Raw genomic sequence first — 21170 nt, 5'->3', positions numbered from 1 at the left:
GACGACTTCACAACGGCAACGTTGCCAGATCTTTCCACTCTGGAACCCGTTCTCAAAAAGATTGCGTTTTGGGCACCCAAAACGCCGGTGCCTTGTGGACGCCAGGCCTAAACGATAAGCAATTGTATCGGAGTCACCTGAATCCGTTGCCGTGTGGACAGGGCCATAGATGGCACCCAGCTCGTTAATGTTGAGCGCTTCAATTACCTTGGAAGCACCCTTTCTCAGGATGGCTCACTAGACAGAGAAATTGAAGCTCAGATTAGCAAAGCAAGCCAGGCTGTGGGAAGGCTTCATAAGAGTGCTTAACCAGCACAACATCCGTTTGACAACAAAACTCAAAGTCTGCAATGCGGTAGTCCTGTCTTCTCTATGGATGTGAAACCTGGACACTATATCGCAGGCACATCAAAAACCTGGAAAACTTCCACATGCAAGTTCTCCGCTTCATACTTGGAATCCGGTGGCAGGATTGCATCACAAACCTCGAAGTCTTGGACCGTGCTGAATGTACCAGCATTGAATCCATGCTCATCAAGGCTCAGGTCTGGTGGGTGAGGCATATCATCCAAATGGAAGAGCACTGCATCCCCAGATCCCTGTTGTACAGAGAACTCACATGTGGAAAGAGACACAAAGGTTGACCATAGAAATGATTCAAGGACACTGTCAAAGCCAACTTCAAACCCAAGAATCTAGAGACATGCTCCGCTGTTTGACCTCAATTGCAAGTGTCAGTCCACCAAGCCTCTTCTAACTTTGAGGTGGCTCGCTGCCAAAAACTCATCACTGCAAGAGAAAAATGACGCTCAACACCAGCAATGATCACAGCCACTGAATTTCAATGACCATGTTGCTCCAGACTCTACGCCTCGAGATTGGGACTACAGAGTCACATCCAAGCTCACCAATGAATTGCTAAATGAAAAGTCTTCTTTGGACATGAAGAACAACCAAGAAATTTAAAAAATGCCAATGTAATGAAAAATGTACACAGTATTGAATCTCAGCCTACTTTTTCTACATTTCAAATGTTATTTTGCCTTGTAAAAGCTAGCATTGTTAGATATTAAATTTAATGTGTCCCAGAAAATTAACCATCTACGTAGTCTAGTCTTTTCTATTTATTTAATACATGTGTGGCTTTTCTATAAAATTTTGGTGTTTTCAAGTTCACTAATGATTTTTGTTTTTATGGTGTGTATTAGAAAATCACAGCATTCAATCAGGACACAATTAACCTCACGACTGGAGAGGAGCTGAAGAGCGTCCAACATTTCAACATCTTCTCAGATCTGCGGCAGCACTTTTTTCTCTGGAAGAATCATCTGGACAGCTCAGGAGAGACATGTGAGTAGTGGTGTGTTGATATATTACAGACATTAGGGACATGGTGCCTGGCCCCCTGCTTTCACACAGTTCTAACTCTGTTACCCACACTTTTTTTTTATCAAGCAAGTGTCAAAATACAGAATGTTTGACTACATTAGATATTTAGATAGAAAGGTGATAAGCTTGAAAATTTGGAAATCATTTGTCCAGACACTGTTTGAAAGTGAAAACCAAATTGCCAAAATTCCTAACACTTCATTTGTTAAATATATGGAAGAAATCCTACCCAGTTGGTTATCTAAGCTGGAAAAGTGTTGCAAGTGATGAAGAATAAAGAGGTTGAAATCAATATTGTGATAATTTCATAAACTGTGTTGAAAGGTTAGACAAGTGTTATACTCGTATACCTGAATACTTTGGGGATTTTTCTAGTTAACACGAGGATTGAGGAAGAAGTGCAGAAATATGAAAAAAAATACAGAGGCAGAGAACTCCCAGGATTCATCAACTACAAGACCTTTGAGGTGATAGTGAAGGACCAGATCAAGCAACTGGAAGAACCTGCCATCAGGAAACTGAAGGAAATCTCAGGTATATGTCATGAACTTGTTTGAAGTTAAATGCTCATACACCTACAGTATATAGAGAAAGACTTTCATATTTCCACAGAGCCTAACCACATTCTGGGTTTCCTTTGGTGTTTGTATTGAGTTTTATTACAGGACACTGTATTTACAGAAATTTCCCCATCTGTCTTTAGATCTCATTCGGAAGGCCTTCATTCAACTGGCTCAATACAGCTTCTTGGGTTTCCCCAATCTCCTCAAAATGGCAAAGGTAGGTCCTCCTATTTACATCAATAAACTATATGGACGAACTCTGCTGATGAGTGATGGAGCATGAGCACCATATGACAATATATGTTAGACATGAACAAAAGACCTAGCACAATAGTTAAAGGTAGACTGCCTTTCAGATTTTTCAAGTTTAGGTCATAAAAAGAATTTTCTCTGACACCCAATTATTTTTGTTTAGTGGACCGAAAGCTACTGAATTTGAATCACAGACTTCCAATTTTATTATTATTATTTTTTTTTAAATAGAACAATTAATGAATTTAGGGCCACATGGCCCTAAATTCTCTGCTATTTTTCTTGCTTCACCATGACCCAATTCAAGATACTACGTCATGCATCACCTGGTGGGCTTTCCCCGTTCATGCAAGGCATTGTGGGATACAAATTTGAAACAGGAGAGGAAAATGGAGGGTGCAAATGAAGCATGAAAGACCGACTACAGTAACAGAAAGTGAGGAGAAAAGACATTATGTTGTGAAGGAAAGGAAACTCAGAACCAAACTAATAAATATCAGCCATCAGCGAGCACCTCCATGTGATCAGCTGTTCGTTCAGTGACAGAATGATGTAACTGTCAGTGTACGATCAAGGTAAACCTGTAGATGGCAGTAATGTAACACTGGATGCCAGCTGCAGCAAAACCCAAAAGAAGAAGGAAAAGAAGAAGAAGCAGGTAAACCTGTGTATGTGCACACCGGACTTCCTCTGCTTGCTTGACTGCACGAAGCAAGCGATTTCATGCACATTATTTGCTAGGGAATCCACTCAAATTAAATAACTTCCCAACTGCAGAATGGCCTGGATTTTTTAGATATTGCAGAAATAAACATTTATCACAGTGACCAAATTTCAGAGGGAATTAAATTTCACCGATTTTATGAAATTGACAGGCCGTATAGCTTTAAAGGTGCTGACTGCAAATTTGAATTCTGTGCAAAATGTTCTGTGGCGGCGGCATGGTGGTGTAGTGGTTAGTACTGTCACCTCACAGCAAGAAGGTCCTGGGTTTGAGCCCAGCAGCCCACGAGGACCTTTCTGTGTGGAGTTTGCATGTTCTCCCCGTGTCTGCATGGGTTTCCTCCAGGTGCTCCGGTTTCCCCCACAGTCCAAAGGCATGCAGGTTAGGCTAATTGGTGGCTTTAAATTGACCGTAGGTGTGAATGTGAGTGTGAATGGTTGTTTGTCCCTGTGTCAGCCCTGCGATAACCTGGCGACTTGCCCAGGGTGTACCCCGCCTCTCGCCCATAGTCAGCTGGGATAGGCTCCAGCTTGCCTGTGACCCTGTAGAACAGGATAAACGGCTACAGATAATGGTTGGATGGATGGATGTTCTGTGGCTATAGCTGTTGGTGTTTTGAGAAGTTGCAATGCTGCACACACTGTGTACCCTGTGTGTCACTGTTTTGCCAAGATAAACTTCGTCCCGCATTTTACAATTCCAAAAATTGCCAAAGAAAACAAGCATCAGTATCACGTGGCCACTGTGGGGCATGTTTGACCTACTTTTAACCAAAACAAGTTGACGAAGGTAAACATGGCAGACTCCGCTCTCCCACCGACTAAAAGCCAGCGGAAAAGTTAATGAAAGCCTGCCTAGTGAGTGCAACTGCAAGATAGAGCAAGGTTAGATAACGTAATTTTTCTGGACAGATAACTAAATCATTCTAGCTAGCACTTAGTTGTCTCAGCCTTAGAATGCATGGGCTCAGTTCCACAGTAGCAAGTATGCAGTTATAGGGGCCTTTAACATGGCATCATTGTAATTGTGGATTTGCTTATCCGGCCAAGGTTTGTGTTGGACAACAAACGGCACAAGTGAATGCGAGTGATTGTAAACCCAATTCAGTACATCTACAAATACAATTGTAGAAGTTACATCTAAAAGAACAATGCCAGAAACTTGTAGTAGTGCTTTTGGATGTAATAACAGATGTGAAGATAAGCCTGGTTTAACTTTTCACCACTTCCCCGCAAACCCAGAAATATGAGAAAAATAGTGAGCTGCAGTTAAACAAGAAGACTGGATGCCAGTAAAACATTCCTGTGTGTGTGGAGAACATTTTATATCAGGTTAGTGTGAAAGCTCTGTGCAGTGTTAAAATGTATATCTGGATGTGGGCTTTGGACATAATATATTTTATTAGACTTAGTGCTTGGCTTGACTAGCAGCATGTTTGTTATGTACTGATAATGTAGACAAGGCTAAACACAATAAAACATGCTAGATCTAGGCCCTGGCTTGTTTATTACTATTAGAAGTCCAAATTTGGCCTTACCTTTGTCGTTATAAGGTATTTTTCTTTATTGGGAATTTCCCATAACATTCTGGCATGCATGAAACCTGCCTCGAAATATTGGTAGGCATCTGTACTAGGGGTCGACCAATAATCGGCCTGACCGATATATCGGGCCGATATTCTGCATTTTTAGGGTTATCAGTATCGGCCATAATTTCTACCGATATGCCGATAACATGCCTTTTTGTAGCCATTTCGTTCCTAACGCGACTGTCACTGCACATCCTTTCCTGCACTCGCCTCTCTGAGTTCAAGAACACGGTCCCGCCCACCACAACATCTGATTTGTTTGGCACAAGAGATATAGCCAATCGGCACGCGCAGCTAAACACTCTGAACTGTTTCAAGGCGCCCGTATCAAGGTAAGGACACGCTGCTTTTGCCGCAATAAGTCACAAACACACAAGTTGCAAAAGCACAACATCATTATATGTTTACATTCTTCATCTACTACTCGTTAAAATTGTCCATTTGCATCTGTGTAGCCAGGCAAACTTAGCTTACGGAAGGAAGCACTTGAATTAGCCTACAACCAACTAGTCTCGCTGAAACAGCATAACGTAGGCTCCAGTCATTTTTAAATCCCCGTCTGGAAACGTTGTGAATGTGTCAGTAGTTCTACTCGAACAGTAGAATGACAGCCATTCAGAGAGGTGGTCAAGGCAACTTTATAAAGCGCTGTTTGAACATTTAAACAAGCCAGGTGTGACTAGTATTTATAATTCTTGCGCAAGTGATTCTCCTCGCTAGCGCTTCTGATTCGGAAAGGGAGTGATACCCTACTTTACTGTATGTTTGATTTTACTTTTTAAAAAATGCTGCAGGCAGCTCCCTACACTTGGTTTGTTATTTAAAAACTACTTGAAGTTGGTAAGTCTTACTTAGTTCTTAGTGTAAAAGAATCCAGAGTGTATTTTCATTTATTTTCCACTGAAAATGGTGAGCTGTAATATAGTAGGGAGTGATTTATTTTTTTTATTGGTGAATATTTATTTTATTATTTTATTTCTCATTTTATTCTAACTAATGTTTGACTTTATTGTACAAATGCTGCTGGCATCTCCCTGCACAAAATTTCATGTTCAATTTTACAATTAAACATACATTTCATGGATATGAAGGTCTTTGTCAGTGTGTGCTATGTTTAATTTCATGTGAATTATAATGTTTACATTTATCGGTTGCACATATCGGTTATCGGCATCCCAATTCCATAATAATCGGTATCGGCCCTGAAAAAAACATATCGGTCGATCCCTAATCTGTACTTTTGTCTGCATTTAGCATCTCCAGTGTATTTAGAAGTCCAAACACTAAATAGTTCAGCATGTCAGTGTGTCCCAAATCCGGTAGCTGGTTTGTTGTACACTTCAAGTGGAATAAATATATTTGTGAATAAATTAAGAAGAAGCAGCCTTTATTTTTGTCACATGTACACTCAAACACAGCAAAATTACTCCTCTGCATTTAACCCATCTGAAGCTGTGAACACACGCGCACACAGACAGACAGATAAACAGAGAGAGAGAGAGAGAGCAGTGTGCAGAATAAATAATAAATAAATACATTTGTGGGTCAATTATATGGATCTGTGATGCCTGCATGTTTCAGCTTTTAGATGTAACATGATCTGCTGGTATAATATAAGCTTTTAATTGGCACAATGTTTTCTGTATGTCACCATTTTGTTGTGACAAAGTTCCGTTGACCACTTTCACATACCCATAATGCTTTGCACCTTGGGGAGTAGCCAGGTACTATATTTGTTTACTAAGTCAGATAACCTCATTCATTTCTTCAAATTCACATGGGGAAAAATGACTTTTTCTGATTTAAAGTTTTATAGAATACCTACACGGCATGGTGGTGTAGTGGTTAGCACTGTTGCCTCACAGCAAGAAGGTCCTAGGTTCGAGCCCAGCAGCCGACGAGGGCCTTTCTGTGTGGAGTTTGCATGTTCTCCTCATGTCTGCGTGGGTTTCCTCCAGGTGCTCCAGTTTTTCCCACAGTCCATAGACATGCAGATTAGGCTAATTGGTGGCTCTAAATTGAGGCTACGTTTACATTAGACCGTATCTATCTCGTTTTCTTCGCGGATGCACTGTCCGTTTACATTAAACCCCCTGGAAAAGCCAGGAAACGGGAATCCGCCAGCGTCCACGTATTCAATCTAGATCATATCTGGTCCGGTGCTGTGTAAACATTCAGAATACGCGAATACGCTGTGCTGAGCTCTAGCTGGCGTCTCATTGGACAACGTCACTGTGACATCCACCTTCCTGATTCGCTGGCGTTGGTCATGTGACGCGACTGCTGAAAACCGGCGCGGACTTCCGCCTTGTATCACCTTTCATTAAAGAGTATAAAAGTATGAAAATACTGCAAATACTGATGCAAATACTGCCCATTGTGTAGTTATGATTGTCTTTAGGCTTGCCATCCTTCCACTTGCAAGTAGTAAGTGATATGCGCTGGGATCACACACACAGCGGCTCAGTCCCGAATCGTGGCTTCTGCACTTCACTTGCGCGCTGTGTGAGCTGCGCAGGGCCGGAGTGCGCACCCTCCAGAGGGCACTCGCTGTTCAGGGCGGAGTGATTTGGAGCGCAGGATGCCTGCGGAGCCGAGCGTATCTGCGTATTGGCGTTGCTATGTGCACGGCTAACGGTTTTAGTGTAAACGCGAATCATTTTAAGAACATTAATCTGATGATCCGCTGATTCGACGTAATGTAAACGTAGCCTGACCGTAGGTGTGAATGGTTGTTTGTCTGTATGTGTTAGCCATGCAACTTGTAACCTGGCAACTTGTCCAGGGTGTACCCTGCCTCTCACCCTTAGGCCAAGTTTACATTAGACCGTATCTGTCTCGTTTTCTTCGCGGATGCACTGTCCGTTTACATTAAACCGCCTAGAAACGCCGGGAAACGGGACTCCGCCAGCGTCCACGTATTCAATCCAGATCGTGTCTGATCCGGTGCTGTGTAAACATTGAGATACGCGGATACTCTGTGCTGAGCTCTAGCTGGCGTCGTCATTGGACAACGTCACTGTGACATCCACCTTCCCGATTCGCTGGCGTAGGTCATATGACGCGACTGCTGAAAAACGGCGCGGACTTCCGCCTTGTATCACCTTTCATTAAAGAGTATAAAAGTATGAAAATACTGCAAATACTGATGCAAATACTGCCCATTGTGTAGTTATGATTGTCTTTAGGCTTGCCATCCTTCCACTTTCAAGTGTTAAGTGGTATGCGCTGGGATCACACACACAGCGGCTCAGTCCCGAATCACAGCTTGTGCACTTCACTCGCGTGCTCTGTGAGCTGCGTTTGCATTTGGCTATTTCCGTAGGGCCATACTGTTTACTGCAAGAGGTAGGAAAATAGTCCCAAAACAGAGAAAAGTGACCCTCAGTACTTTAAAATGATCAGATCTTGTCTACGTGATATTGTTCTTGTGAGACATAGGAAAATGCCATGCACAAAAAAAAAAAGTTTCAGATGACTTTGCAGTCAACACATTTAAACTTTCAATGAATCTAATCTTCAAGCATGTCACTGTGTGATGATTCTTTGTTGTTCCTCCAGACAAAGATTGAATGCATAAAGCAGGTGAAGGAGTCGGAAGCTGAATCGATGCTGAGGACTCAGTTTAAGATGGAACTGGTCATCTACACACAAGACAGCACGTACAGCAACACCGTGAGCACGCTGAGGCGCCAAGAGGAAGAAGAGAACCAAAAATCCAGCATCCCTAGCATTGCTTCATGCAGTTTATACAATCAAGCAGACAACACAGCCACTCTTGAAGAACTCATGCGTCACCTCAAGTCCTACTACAGCGTCAGTGGTTATTAGCTATAGTTCATTTCTTCTTGTGAATAGCAACATGCTAACTGATGTCTGTGAATTCAAGCTGTAATTATTAGCAATTTAACATTAGTTTAGGGGCGGCACGGTGGTGTAGTGGTTAGCGCTGTCGCCTCACAGCAAGAAGGTCTGGGTTCGAGCCCCGTGGCCGGCAAGGGCCTTTCTGTGCGGAGTTTGCATGTTCTCCCCGTGTCAGCGTCGGTTTCCTCCGGGTGCTCCGGTTTCCCCCACAGTCCAAAGACATGCAGGTTAGGTTAACTGGTGACTCTAAATTGACCGTAGGTGTGAATGTGAGTGTGAATGGTTGTCTGTGTCTATGTGTCAGCCCTGTGATGACCTGGCGACTTGTCCAGGGTGTACCCCGCCTTTCGCCCGTAGTCAGCTGGGATAGGCTCCAGCTTGCCTGCGACCCTGTAGAACAGGATAAAGCGGCTAGAGATGATGAGATGAGAACATTAGTTTACCACAGTAAAATGGCACAATAATTCTAAACCTCATGCTACTTTACAACCTTAATTTATAGGCTTAGCCTATAAATACATTTTCCAGGCATGTTTGTATTAGCTCTCGTTTGTTATTAGCATTTATAAAAGGCTAGCATTTATTTAGCCATGTTACTGCCTTTTAGGAACTTTTATTGCAAGTCATAGTTAATAATAGTTTGCCAAAACCTGCTAACAAAGCAAGTAAAAAACAAGATTTAGCATTGACCCTATTGTCCAACCTGAATCCTGATTATATCATGTCTGATTCTTCTTTAGTTTTGCACTGGAGCTATGGTCTTAATTTTTTTGTTATTTATTATGTGTTTAGATTGCGAGTAAGCGTCTGGCTGATCAGCTGCCGCTGATGACCAGGTACCTGCTGCTGCAGGAGTCAGCGGTGCAGCTGCAGAGAGAAATGCTACAGCTCATGCAGGACAAAAACAACATGGATCAGCTGCTGAAAGAAGATCATGACATTGGCAACAAACGCAGTAACCTGCAAAGCCGCCAGAAGCGTCTAATGGAGGCCCGCAACTACCTGGTCAAGTTTTAGTCACATATAGTGTCTGATTCAGAAATGTTGTTATTGTTGATCACTTTAAGGCAAGTAATGTCATGGAAACTCTTAAACCCTCCAAGCAGAAATGATTCAAAGTCCAAGAGGTTGCAGAAAAGTTTAGACATTTATTAAATCAACTAATAAAAGCCATGTTTGGTCTGCAGAGTGAACCAACTCAAAATCACAAAGTTCTCATTTTATACAGCTTCCAAAAAAAACCCCAAAGAACAGTGTATACAAATAATCTCATTGGTTAACATGTCACATCATACCACTTCAACATTTTCTATTGGGCAGTACATCTCACGCTTCTTGTATTTTGTATCAACCGAGCCAAATTTTCCAGCATGAATGGTCAATTCAGAAAGAATCAAAACATATGATAAGAAGTGGTACATCATGAACAACACAGTATTCATAGCATACAATACATGATACAAAATGACTGGAGCCAAATCAGGTTAAAAATGCATACAGGTTGCAGGTGCAAACAAACAACACTCATGGCCTTGGCCAGTCTACCACACCATAGGATTAAAAAAAGAAAATGCACATTGCAGCTTGTAACAATACCCAGTTCAGAATAACTTGATAAAATGTATTACATCAGCATGCAAAACACTCCAGAATGAACAACTGCTTAATTCAACATGGTCTTGGCTAACTTATTATAACATATAACACTGCAGGTGCTGGAGTTAGAATAAAACACTTTTTGTATAGGCCTGTGATTTAGCAGAAAACAACCTTTTAGTATAAACAATCTCAATGTCTTTACTGTATTTTACTGTAATTATGATCATTCATAAAATCAACTTATTAATCAAATTAACTTCATTTACTCTTTACTGAAAATCAGTATGCTTGACTTTGAATTAATATACAATCAGCATAAAATTAAATCAGTCTTTGTGTGTGATTTCATCTGTATGTGTGTGATTTACATATGAATCAAAATACAATTGTCATAAACCAGATTATTCTTTATATGATGACATCAAGGCATGTGTGCATGGCTACATATGTGTGTGGTTACATTAAGGGTATAAAATCACCACAGTAAAGAGAGAGAGAAAGAGAAAAAACATATCTTTGATTATGATATTATAAACCAGTTTAGTTCCCATAATTATTGAAAGTGTGTTGGTTATTTAAAATCCCTTTTGTTTTAAGTTCCTCTCGCAATTTAGCACTGTATTTCAAAATAACGTAGGTTTAATTTTTTTTCAGTTTGTCTACTGCTGTCTCTTTCTCTTTCTTTTTCACCTGGAATAAACCTTCAGGCATATATTGTAGTACAGGGTATGTACATGTATTTATTGCCCATACTCTCCAACCCCATCATCAAGCCATACTCTTCTCTTCCTCCCATATAGTGTTATATGACAATATTATCAACATATCATCTCTAGCCACTTTATCCTGTTCTACAGGGTCGCAACAAGCCTATCCCAGCTGACTACGGGTGAAAGGTGGGGTACACCCTGGACAAGTCGCCAGATCATCACAGGGCTGACACATAGACAACCATTCACACTCACACCTACGGTCAATTTAGAGTCACCAGTTAACCTAACCTGCATGTCTTTGGACTGTGGGGGAAACCGGAGCACTCGGAGGAAACCCACGCGGACACGGGGAGAACATGCAAACTCCGCACAGAAAGGCCCTTGCCGGCCACGGGGCTTGAACCTGGACCTTCTTGCTGTGAGGCGATAGCGCTAACCACTACACCACCATGCCGCCTATTATCAACATAGTATGTCATAATATTTCAAGATACTTTCATGATAAGTGATACATTTTGCAGCATTTCATTTTTCCACAGTCATTTGTGAGTTCATGTTCAATGTTCATATTATGACAGCCATTTTAATACTGCTAGAACATATCCAAGACTTCTCAAATGGGATCATATTCACTGTTTGAGAAAATTCCATAGAAACAGCTCACTTTTGTGATACTTATGACTTCAGAAGTTAAACTGTTTTGAGCTCATGAGGAGACAGTGTGTCTCAATATGGCAGAAAGCTTGGGGGTTGGGTTAGCGGTTTATCCTGGGTGTAATTTCAGAGTATATTAGTTGGCTGGAGTCTGTTTCTCAGAGGTGCACAGTAACGAAGTACATTTACTTGAGTACTATACTTAAGTACACTTTTTGAGCATCTGTACTTTACTTGAGTATTTTTTTGGAAACTTGTGACTTTAACTTCACTACATTTGAAAGACAAATATCATACTTTTTACTCCACTACATTTCTATCAAGGTCCTCGTTACTTGTTACTATGAAACAGCTTTTAAAGTGGATGTTTTTTTCTTTTCTTTTCTAAAACATGATTGTTTTTTATGCAGGTGGCACTGAGACAGCCTATCAGTAATCACTAGGGTTACGTCACATCCATAGACTGTATAAAATCAAGTTCAATGATTTCTCAGCAGCATTATTTGAACACGATCAGTTGATGGCAGAATGGAAGGAAGCGGTTCTTTTGGGGAATGCACACACCCATGGCCATACCTAGAACCCATGTTTCAGTTTTCTGCAAGGATTAAAGATTCGTTTTGTTTTATAAAAGTTTGCTTTGTTTACCTAAAACAAACCACATCAAGGCCTACAAAAACTTGCCGTCCAACCTGCGGAAGCATACTGAGGTATATAAACGTTTTATTCCGAGAGAAAGCTTGCAATGAAGTTGTCTGTGCTTTTAGAGCTAGCGGTAATATTGCAATAGCTATGCAGTCTCGGTTAGTCAAATGACTTTCTATGGATTTGCCTGCCAAGTTGCCGTAGCCTTGTCCACGGCTAATGTTAACACATAGCTAGGTAACTTGGATACTGTTAGTTAGCATGTAAAAACAGAGTTACACTAAAATGAATAATATTAACTTATCTGAAGTCCTTTCAGAAATATGTTTTAGCACAATCTTGTCAAATAAACAATGTAGAAATCTTTTATAGTAAAAGTTAGCTACCCAATATGATTTTGAGTTTGAAAAGAGTTTGTTAGCATGTCAGGTGGAGCTTCACTGACTAGCTAGCTTAACGTTAAACCACCATGATGGCACAGCATGCGTTCATTTTGAGAATTTACAAAATAATCCAGTAGATTGCTTCAGAGGCATGAGGTATTATAAGCGTTGTGGCAATAATACAACAATGTGTTAACAGAAAATGTACTTTTAATACTTAAGTATTTTTAAAAGCAAGTACTTCAGTACTTTAACTTCAGTAAAAATTTGACTGTACAACTTTCACTTGTATCGGAGTAACATTTGACCAGTGGGATCTGTACTTTGACTTAAGTAATAAAGTTGGGTACTTTGTCCACCTCTGCTGTTTCTAAACATTTACCATAAAAGCTGAGTGAAATGTTGATATTCCTGATGGTTTTGTCTTGTTTTCACAGTCACTCTGTCTTCACATCTGAGCGAATATGACATACTTTCTCTATATAAAAGACTTAATGGATATATGCTGGGTCGCTAAATCAGCTAACTTATGCTTGGTGTCTGTACTTACCAATTGCCTAGTAACAGCCTCATCATGACTGTCAAACAAAATGGAAGCCTGGACATCGAGTTAGCGGTTTATGCTAAATGTAAATTCAATGTAATATAAGTTGTTGAGTGTTGTCCTATTTTAACCTATTAACAAATTCAAATGGGACTGTTTACTGTGTCTTTGTTTGTTTGCTTTTTCAGTAATTTATCTTCACATCTGAATGAAATATGGAGTCTTCTAGAATAATAGGCTAAAGAGTAAATAATGTATATTCAATAACTTGGGTCATAGCTATGTTACAAATTCAGTTATACAGTGGTCATCCTTAAAGGGATCTTCCAGTGGATTTACTCTTAAACTTATGTTAGTTAAAAGTATTCATAGATTTCAACAGTCAGTGTTCTAGAAAAATGTATTTTTCTTAAAATACCAGATGGGCCTCCCACGGAAGTGACATATGCGATGAGGTGGACTAGTGGAAGCTTGGAGCAACTCGGCTGTTTTACAAGTACGACTCTGCTTACAATGTGGTTTTGGTAGTTTTACAAGTATTTTTACCGAATTTATAGGTTTTTAAATAAGTATGCCTCATTGCACAGCATATAAATGCCAAAATGATGCTAAAAAGAAGGACGAGAAGATATCTTTTCACTGTTTACCTGGCCAGAATCGTCTGACTATTCGCAAGAAATGGATTCATTCCATCGGAAGGCCTCAAAACAATCTGTCTGCAGTGCCCTACTTATGCTCCAAACATGTTGAACCATCCTGTTTTGATTAATCAACAGAATTAAAAGCAAGATTAATAGGGGCTTCCAGAACAAAAAGAAAGATAAAAGACAATGCCATGCCAACAATATTTGCCCATCGTTCAGCTCCAAAAGTCCACCGATGCAATGTTGAGTGGCAACAGAGACAACAACACCGAAAGATTAGTTTTGACTTTGTTCTACCATGATTCTTTGTAGTATACAGGGACGGCTCCAACCCAAGAATCTGACAGATGCACATCTGCAAAAATATTTTAACTAATTTTACCAGATTGCTATGGATTTTCACAGGGGCGTAGAGCACACTGAGCCCTTTCTGGAGAAGGCAGCCACAGCTCACAACAACCACAGCTTGATGCGCTATTCACTCCCGAAGCCCCGCGGGAGCGCAACTCACTGAAAACTTTAATATGAGCCTTGGCTCCAGCCACATTTAAAAATTCATAACTCAGCCACCAAAAGTTGTAGCCCCACCAAACTTTACAGGCACCTCCCTCTCCCAAAGACCTTTTGAAACAGCCCAGGCTTAGCCCGCTACGACCACGGCTCAGCCCAGTATTCACCCCTGAACCCCCCCACGTAAGTGCGGCTCGCTGAAAACTTTAATATGAGCCCTAGCTTCAGTTGCACGCATGCAGGGATTTAAAAATTCATAACTCGGCCACTGAAAGTCATAGCCCCGGCAAACTTTACAGGCACCTCCCTCTCCCAGAGTCCTTTCAAAACAGCCCAGGCTCAGCCCGCTACAACCGTGGCTTGACCAGTTACTCGCCCCCAAACCCCCCGCGTGAGCGCTGCTTGCCAAAAACTTTAATATGAGCCCTGGCTCCAGTTGCTCATTTAAACTCAATCCATCCATTATCTGTAGCCGCTTATCCTGTGCATGGTTGCAGGCAAGCTGGAGCCTATCCCAGCTAACTATGGGCGAGAGGCGAGGTACACCCTGGACAAGTCGCCAGGTCATCACAGGGCTGACACATACAGACAAACAACCATTCACACCTACAGTCAATTTACAGTCACTAATTAGGCTAACCTGCATGTCTTTGGACTGTGGGGGGAAACAGAGCAAATGCACGCAGACATGGGGAGAACATGCAAACTCCACACAGAAAGGCCTTGTCAGCAGGTGAGCTCGAACCCAGGACCTTCTTGCTGTGAGGCGACAGTGCTAACTACTACACCACCCCATTTGACACTCACTCATTTGAAATTTCTGAAGTTTTATTTCATGGTAGTTTCAGTTTCATTTATGTGCTAGGAATGTGAATTGACCGGAAAGAGGGATATTGCTGCGCAAACAGATGAACCAGTCAGTGTTGAAATCCAGACAGAGACAGTTGTCTTCGAAGACAAGATTATCCAGTGTTCTTTGTTGGGAGAAGAAAGCATCTTATTAGATGATTTGCTCAAACTCTACTAGCAAAACCACGATGCAAGCAGAGGATATAAACAGCCGAGTTGCTCCAATCTTCCACTATGCCATGTCATTGCATATGTCACTTCCGCAGGAGGCCCATCTGGTATTTTAATAAAAATAAATTTTTCTAGAACACTATTTGGTCTCCGAAAATGAATGTTTGACTGTTGAAATCTATGAATACTTTTACTTAACATAAGTTTAAGAGAAAATCTGCTGGAGGATCCCTTTAAAGTGGCCAGCTCATCCTTCCCAGAATCCAATTCGTTGTTTGTTTTGAAAGCACATGACCTCTACCTGCTAGCTCTATGTGGAACAAAAACTCCTTTTCTATATATACACGTCATACATGGAAGCTTTGAAAAAAAATATACAAAAGTTTTTATTTCCATCTGAGGCCAGGTCCATTAAAATGGAATGACCATATGAAAATGGATCAGTCAAAAGAATTTAAAATATATAGATACTTTGACAAAATATCCTCAATTTTACATGGTGATTTAAGATGTATGGCCTGGGATGTCACCAGATTGTTGCAGATTGTTTTTGGAATATTGCTAGCATTGAAAATGGCAACTCGCTATTTGGCACAGAGGATTCTGGGAAGGGTGAATTGCCCCCTTTAATGACAGATGCTATTTGCACCTGGGATGTCAGTAGCTGATAGGTTTTGATTTGTCTGTATTGAAGAAAGTTGAATTGATAAAGTATGAACGATCTAGAAATATAAATCCTCTATATAATATAAGATTCTGCCTCGCATATCCAAGAGTGACAGTCACTGACTCAGACACAACTGTTTAGAGATGTTTCTCCATTTACCGAAAGACAAGCATGAGTATATGTCCACATTCAAGAGTGTGATGTAGCAATATGATTGGAAAATGTAATTTCAGGAAGCCAAGTTGGCTGATTGTGATAGGGTAGCTTCAACAGGTGATGGAAAATTCCTGATCAGGCTCATCTTATGAAAAACAGAGAGTAGATGTGCAAGCAAATATGTTTCAAGGATTTAACTGAAACTAGTCAAAACAAGTTGCAAGGCATGCCAAACAAATATCTCCATCAGTAGCCAACAAAGAGATTTGTACCTGCGGTGGATATTCAATTTGGATATGTACAGTGGTGCTTGAAAGTTTGTGAACCCTTTAGAATTTTCTATATTTCTGCATAAATATGACCTAAAACATCATCAGATTTTCACACAAGTCTTAAAAGTAGATAAAGAGAATCCAGTTAAACAAATAAGACAAAAATATTATACTTGCTCATTTATTTATTGAGGAAAATGATCCAATATTACATATCTGTGAGTGGCAAAAGTATGTGAACCTTTGCTTTCAGTATCTGATGTGACCCCCTTGTGCAGCAATAACTGCAACTAAACATTTCTGCTAACTGTTGATCAGTCCTGTACACCGGCTTGGAGGAATTTTAGCCCGTTCCTCCATACAGAACAGCTTCAACTCTGGGATGTTGGTGGGTTTCCTCACATGAACTGCTCGCTTCAGGTCCTTCCACAATATTTCGATTGGATTAAGGTCAGGATTTTGACTTGGCCATTCCAAAACATTAACTTTATTCTTCTTTAACCATTCTTTGGTAGAACGACTTGTGTGCTTAGGGTCGTTGTCTTGCTGCATGACCCACCTTCTCTTGAGATTCAGTTCATGGACAGATATCCTGACATTTTCTTTTAGAATTCGCTGGTATAATTCAGAATTCATTGTTCCATCAATGATAGCAAGCCGTCCTGGCCCAGATGCAGCAAAACAGGCCCAAACCATGATACTACCACCACCATGTTTCACAGATGGGATAAGGTTCTTATGCTGGAATGCAGTGTTTTCCTTTCTCCAAACATAAAGCTTCTCATTTAAACCAAAAAGTTCTATTTTGGTCTCATCCATCCACAAAACATTTTTCCAACAGCCTTCTGGCTTGTCCACATGATCTTTAGCAAACTGCAGATGAGCAGAAATGTTCTTTTTGGAGAGCAGTGGCTTTCTCCTTGCAACCCTGCCATGCACACCATTGTTGTTCAGTGTTCGCCTGATGGTGGACTCATGAACATTAACATTAGCCAATGTGAGAGAGACCTTCAGTTGCTTAGAAGTTACCCCGGGGTCCTTTGTGACCCCGCTGACTATTACACGCCTTGCTCTTGGAGTGATCTTTGTTGGTCGACCACTCCTGGGGAGGGTAACAATGGTCTTGAATTTCCTCCATTTGTACACAATCTGTCTGACTGTGGATTGGTGGAGTCCACACTTTTTACAGATGGTTTTGTAACCTTTTCCAGCCTGATGAGCATCAACAACGCTTTTTCTGAGGCCCTCAGAAATCTCCTTTGTTCATGCCATGATACACTTCCCCAAACACATGATGTGAAGATCAGACTTTGATAGATCCCTGTTCTTTAAATAAAACAGGGTGCCCACTCACACCTGATTGTCATCCCATTGATTGAAAACACCTGACTCTAATTTCACCTTCAAATTAACTGCTAATCCTAGAGGTTCACATACTTTTGCCACTCACAGATATGCAATTTTGGATCATTTTCCTCAAGAAATAAATGACCAAGTATAATATTTTTGTCTCATTTGTTTAACTGGGTTCTCTTTATCTACTTTTAGGACTTGTGTGAAAATCTGATGATGTTTTAGGTCATATTTATGCAGAAATATAGAAAATTCTAAAGGGTTCACAAACTTTCAAGCACCACTGTATACCCTGATGTATATAGCATTACTCAGAGACAAGAAAAGCACCCGGCAGCGAGCTAACATATGCAAAGAAAACTGACTAGCTAACTTTTAACCAACTAAAATAGAGATTTGCACATGAAACATCTTGCCATGAAATAGATCGGTTTTCCTTCCCTTATTTCGAGGTGTCTATAGCGAACAGTGCTGCTTACACCATCACCCCAACCGGTTGTAAATGGCCAAATAGCTGCCATATGACTACTGTAACCTGGATGCAAGACTCTTCCTTTTTTAAAGAACATGGATTCACTCTTTCATATAGGTCTACTCTCTCAGGCTCCTGCAACAGGAGTTGTCACCAAGCTGGGTCTGTAAAAGTTTGGTGCATTTCTGGTGAGACCATGGAGCTAATGTCTCACCTGTTCTCAACAGCACTTTCAGTGTAGCAAATATGTTACATTTTCCTACCCGTATACTATCAGGCCAAAAGTTTGTGGACAGCTGACCATTACACCCATATGAGGGTCTTCCCCGAACTGTTGGATGAAAGGATGTCTTTATATGCCCAAACTTGTTGGTCTAGCTCAAACTTGTTACAGCTGTGCAAAAGCAAGGTCCATAGAGACATAGTATGCCAAGGTTAGAGTGAAAGAACTTGAGTGGCCTGTAAAGAGACTCACCTCAACCCCAGTGAACACCTTTGGGATGAATCGGACTCCTCACCCAATGTTAGTGCCTGACTTCATTAATGCTCTTGTAGCTGAATGAGTAAATTCCTACAGCCATGCACTAAAACCTAGTGGAAATCCTTGTCAGAAGAGTAGCAGTTATTAGAACAGCAAAGGGGGACTAAGGCCCAATCCCAATTCTAATTTCTAAAATCTCCGTTTGGAGGGGTACAGAAGCCCTACCCCTTCCCCTACCCCTCCGCGTTAACTGGGATTGGGATACCCCTACCCCTTCACGTGAACGCGCAAAATGGAGGGGAAGGGCCAAGGGGTTGGTCCAAGGGGTGAAATGGGATTCGGCCTAAATCTGGATTGGGATGTTCAAAAATCAGAAATGGACATAACTGTCAGGTGTCCATAAACTTCTGGCCATGTAGTGTATTTCAGAGGTCTGCGGTAGAGTTGCAACCACAATGTCTTCACAGAATACCATTCATTCTCTCCAGGAAAAAATAGTCTTTGAATTTGTCTTGTCTGACAGATCAGGACCAGTTTGAGGTCAAAGTCTACTCCATGTTGGTGAATTTGGTTGCATGAAGCTGAGCTGTCATGACCCCCCCCCGATAATATCACAGTTCACCACATATATTGATGTATCCTCTGTCAGCATATATGCATGTGTATAGATTGAATGGAGAAGATTCTGTGGCAGAACAAAAAGCAAAACACTGGTGGAAAAAAAAAAACCATGAAATTCAATACACAAACAGAATAACTTTGTTGAGTGAAACAGAGAAAACCTACCATACTGAAAAGTAAACTATGCATTGCACCATTTTAACATCACATAATAATAATAATAATAATAATAATAATAATAATAAGCCTTTCAGGGAACCCAAGGGCACTTTACATAGTGAAACAAAAAATTAAAAACAAATTAAAAACGAAAAGCTTGAGTGAACAAGTGAGATTTTAGGTGGTTTTTTTTTTGAAGGAACCAAGGGAAGGAGGATTGCGGATCACCAGACGGAGAGAGTTCCAGAGAGTGGGAGCAGCTACATCAGAGCCGGCCCGTGGCATAGGCAATATTGAGGTATTTCACTCACGTGACCAAGTCATGTGATGCTGCCATTTTGGACGGCACGGCTCGAATCAGTTTGAATGCGATGAAGGCGACAAACGAAAAACATAAAAGAAAAAGGAGCGAGATGCAGAAAACACCTTCACTATCCAGCGACGTAGGGCATTTACAGGGCAAGCAGAGGGAGAGGTATTTGCAAAAATTGAGGTTAGTAGGCTTGGAGAACGACGTTTACCTGCTTCCACCAGGATTGTTCACTGACAGCTAAGATTTGTTCACATTTTCATTTACTTTCGGTCCTCAGGATAAACAAAATGTTATTAAATGTCATTGAAATAACTTCTTAGTCTGTTGAGACATGGCCCGTTGTAAGTTTTTCCTTTACTGTATTTACTAGTTTACTGAGCGCGCTCCGGGGCGGGCTGGCTGGCTGGCTAGCGCTCCGGGGCGGGCTGGCTGGCTGGCTGGCTAGCTAGCGCTCCGGGGCTAGCTAGCGCTTCGGAGCCAGCTGGCTGGCTAGCGCTCCGGGGCCGGCTGGCTGGCTGGCTAGCTAGCGCTCCGGAGCCGGCTGGCTGGCTAGCGCTCCGGAGCCGGCTGGCTGGCTAGCGCTCCGGGGCCGGCTGGCTGGCTAGCTAGCGCTCTGGGGCTGGCTGGCTGGCTAGCTAGCGCTCCGGGGCTGGCTGGCTCAGTAAACTAGTAAATCCAGTAAAGGAAAAACTTGAGACTGAAAGGTTTTAACAGTCATCCAAATGACTGAACGTAAACATTGCTACAGTAACATACCAGCTACTGTTGTTGACATTAGCTAGCTTGCCGTCCAAAATGGCGGACACCGGGGCGTCACGTGACCCTGTGACGTCAGGTGAAATACCTCAATAGGCAAATGCTAAGGGCGCTGCGTCCATCCAGGGGCGCAGAAACGGGGGGAGAAAAATTATGACTTCCACTATTCTGAAAACGAGTCAGCAGGGCCGGCTCTAGGTTTTTGGCTGCCCTAGGTGAGATTGAGTTTTGGCGCCCCCCCCCAGAAAAAAACCCTCTAATAACATCTAAATAACACTTTAATCTAATCACTCTATTCTATTACTATTAAACAATGTACGGTGCATGGACAATAAACAAGAAGTCATTTTTATCTTTTTCATTATTGTTATTATTGTTATCATTATTCACATAAAGTGTCACAAAGTAAAATGACCACACAAATTCAATACATATCTCCATATAATGGGCAAAAACTCTTCCACACCCTGTTCAAAGTGTAGTGCATGGACAATAAACAAAAAAATATTTTTAGTTTCTTTTTTGCTATTAAAAGTTAAGTCATCTCTGAAGAATTAACAAATTAAATGAATAAAAAATTCTACAATTCTAAATTGTGCAAACTTAAGCACCCTGTTAGGACATCAATGGGCTGTATTTTCAAACAAAAGTGCTATTATGGGTACTTTGTTATTGAAGTAACATTACAATGGGACTCGTCTGGTCTTCCTAATGGCAAATTCCTTGATAATATCATCAAATGATATTTCTCTTGAGATCTCTTGGTTGATGCTCATTAGAGCAAGCCCATTCAGACGTTCTTGACTCATTGTTGACCTTAAGTATGTC

General features: G+C 41.2%; 1 protein-coding gene across 1 annotated transcript in view; it reads left to right on the top strand.

Moving 5' to 3' along the window:
- Nucleotides 1-10172, top strand: part of LOC132895266 (interferon-induced GTP-binding protein Mx1) — a 66223-nt gene extending 56051 nt beyond the window's left edge. The window contains exons 9-13 of the mRNA XM_060935646.1: nt 1209-1350; nt 1765-1923; nt 2093-2169; nt 8078-8332; nt 9173-10172. Of these exons, the coding sequence (XP_060791629.1) occupies nt 1209-1350; nt 1765-1923; nt 2093-2169; nt 8078-8332; nt 9173-9397 (858 nt within the window). The 3' untranslated portion in view covers nt 9398-10172. The remainder of the gene's footprint in view (nt 1-1208; nt 1351-1764; nt 1924-2092; nt 2170-8077; nt 8333-9172) is intronic.
- The last annotated feature ends 10998 nt before the right edge of the window (nt 10173-21170 follow it).

This window comes from Neoarius graeffei, chromosome 12 (assembly GCF_027579695.1).
Source record: "Neoarius graeffei isolate fNeoGra1 chromosome 12, fNeoGra1.pri, whole genome shotgun sequence".
Taxonomy (NCBI): domain Eukaryota; kingdom Metazoa; phylum Chordata; class Actinopteri; order Siluriformes; family Ariidae; genus Neoarius; species Neoarius graeffei.
Note: the sequence above shows the minus strand (reverse complement) of the source record. Positions and strands in the feature narration are given on the sequence as shown.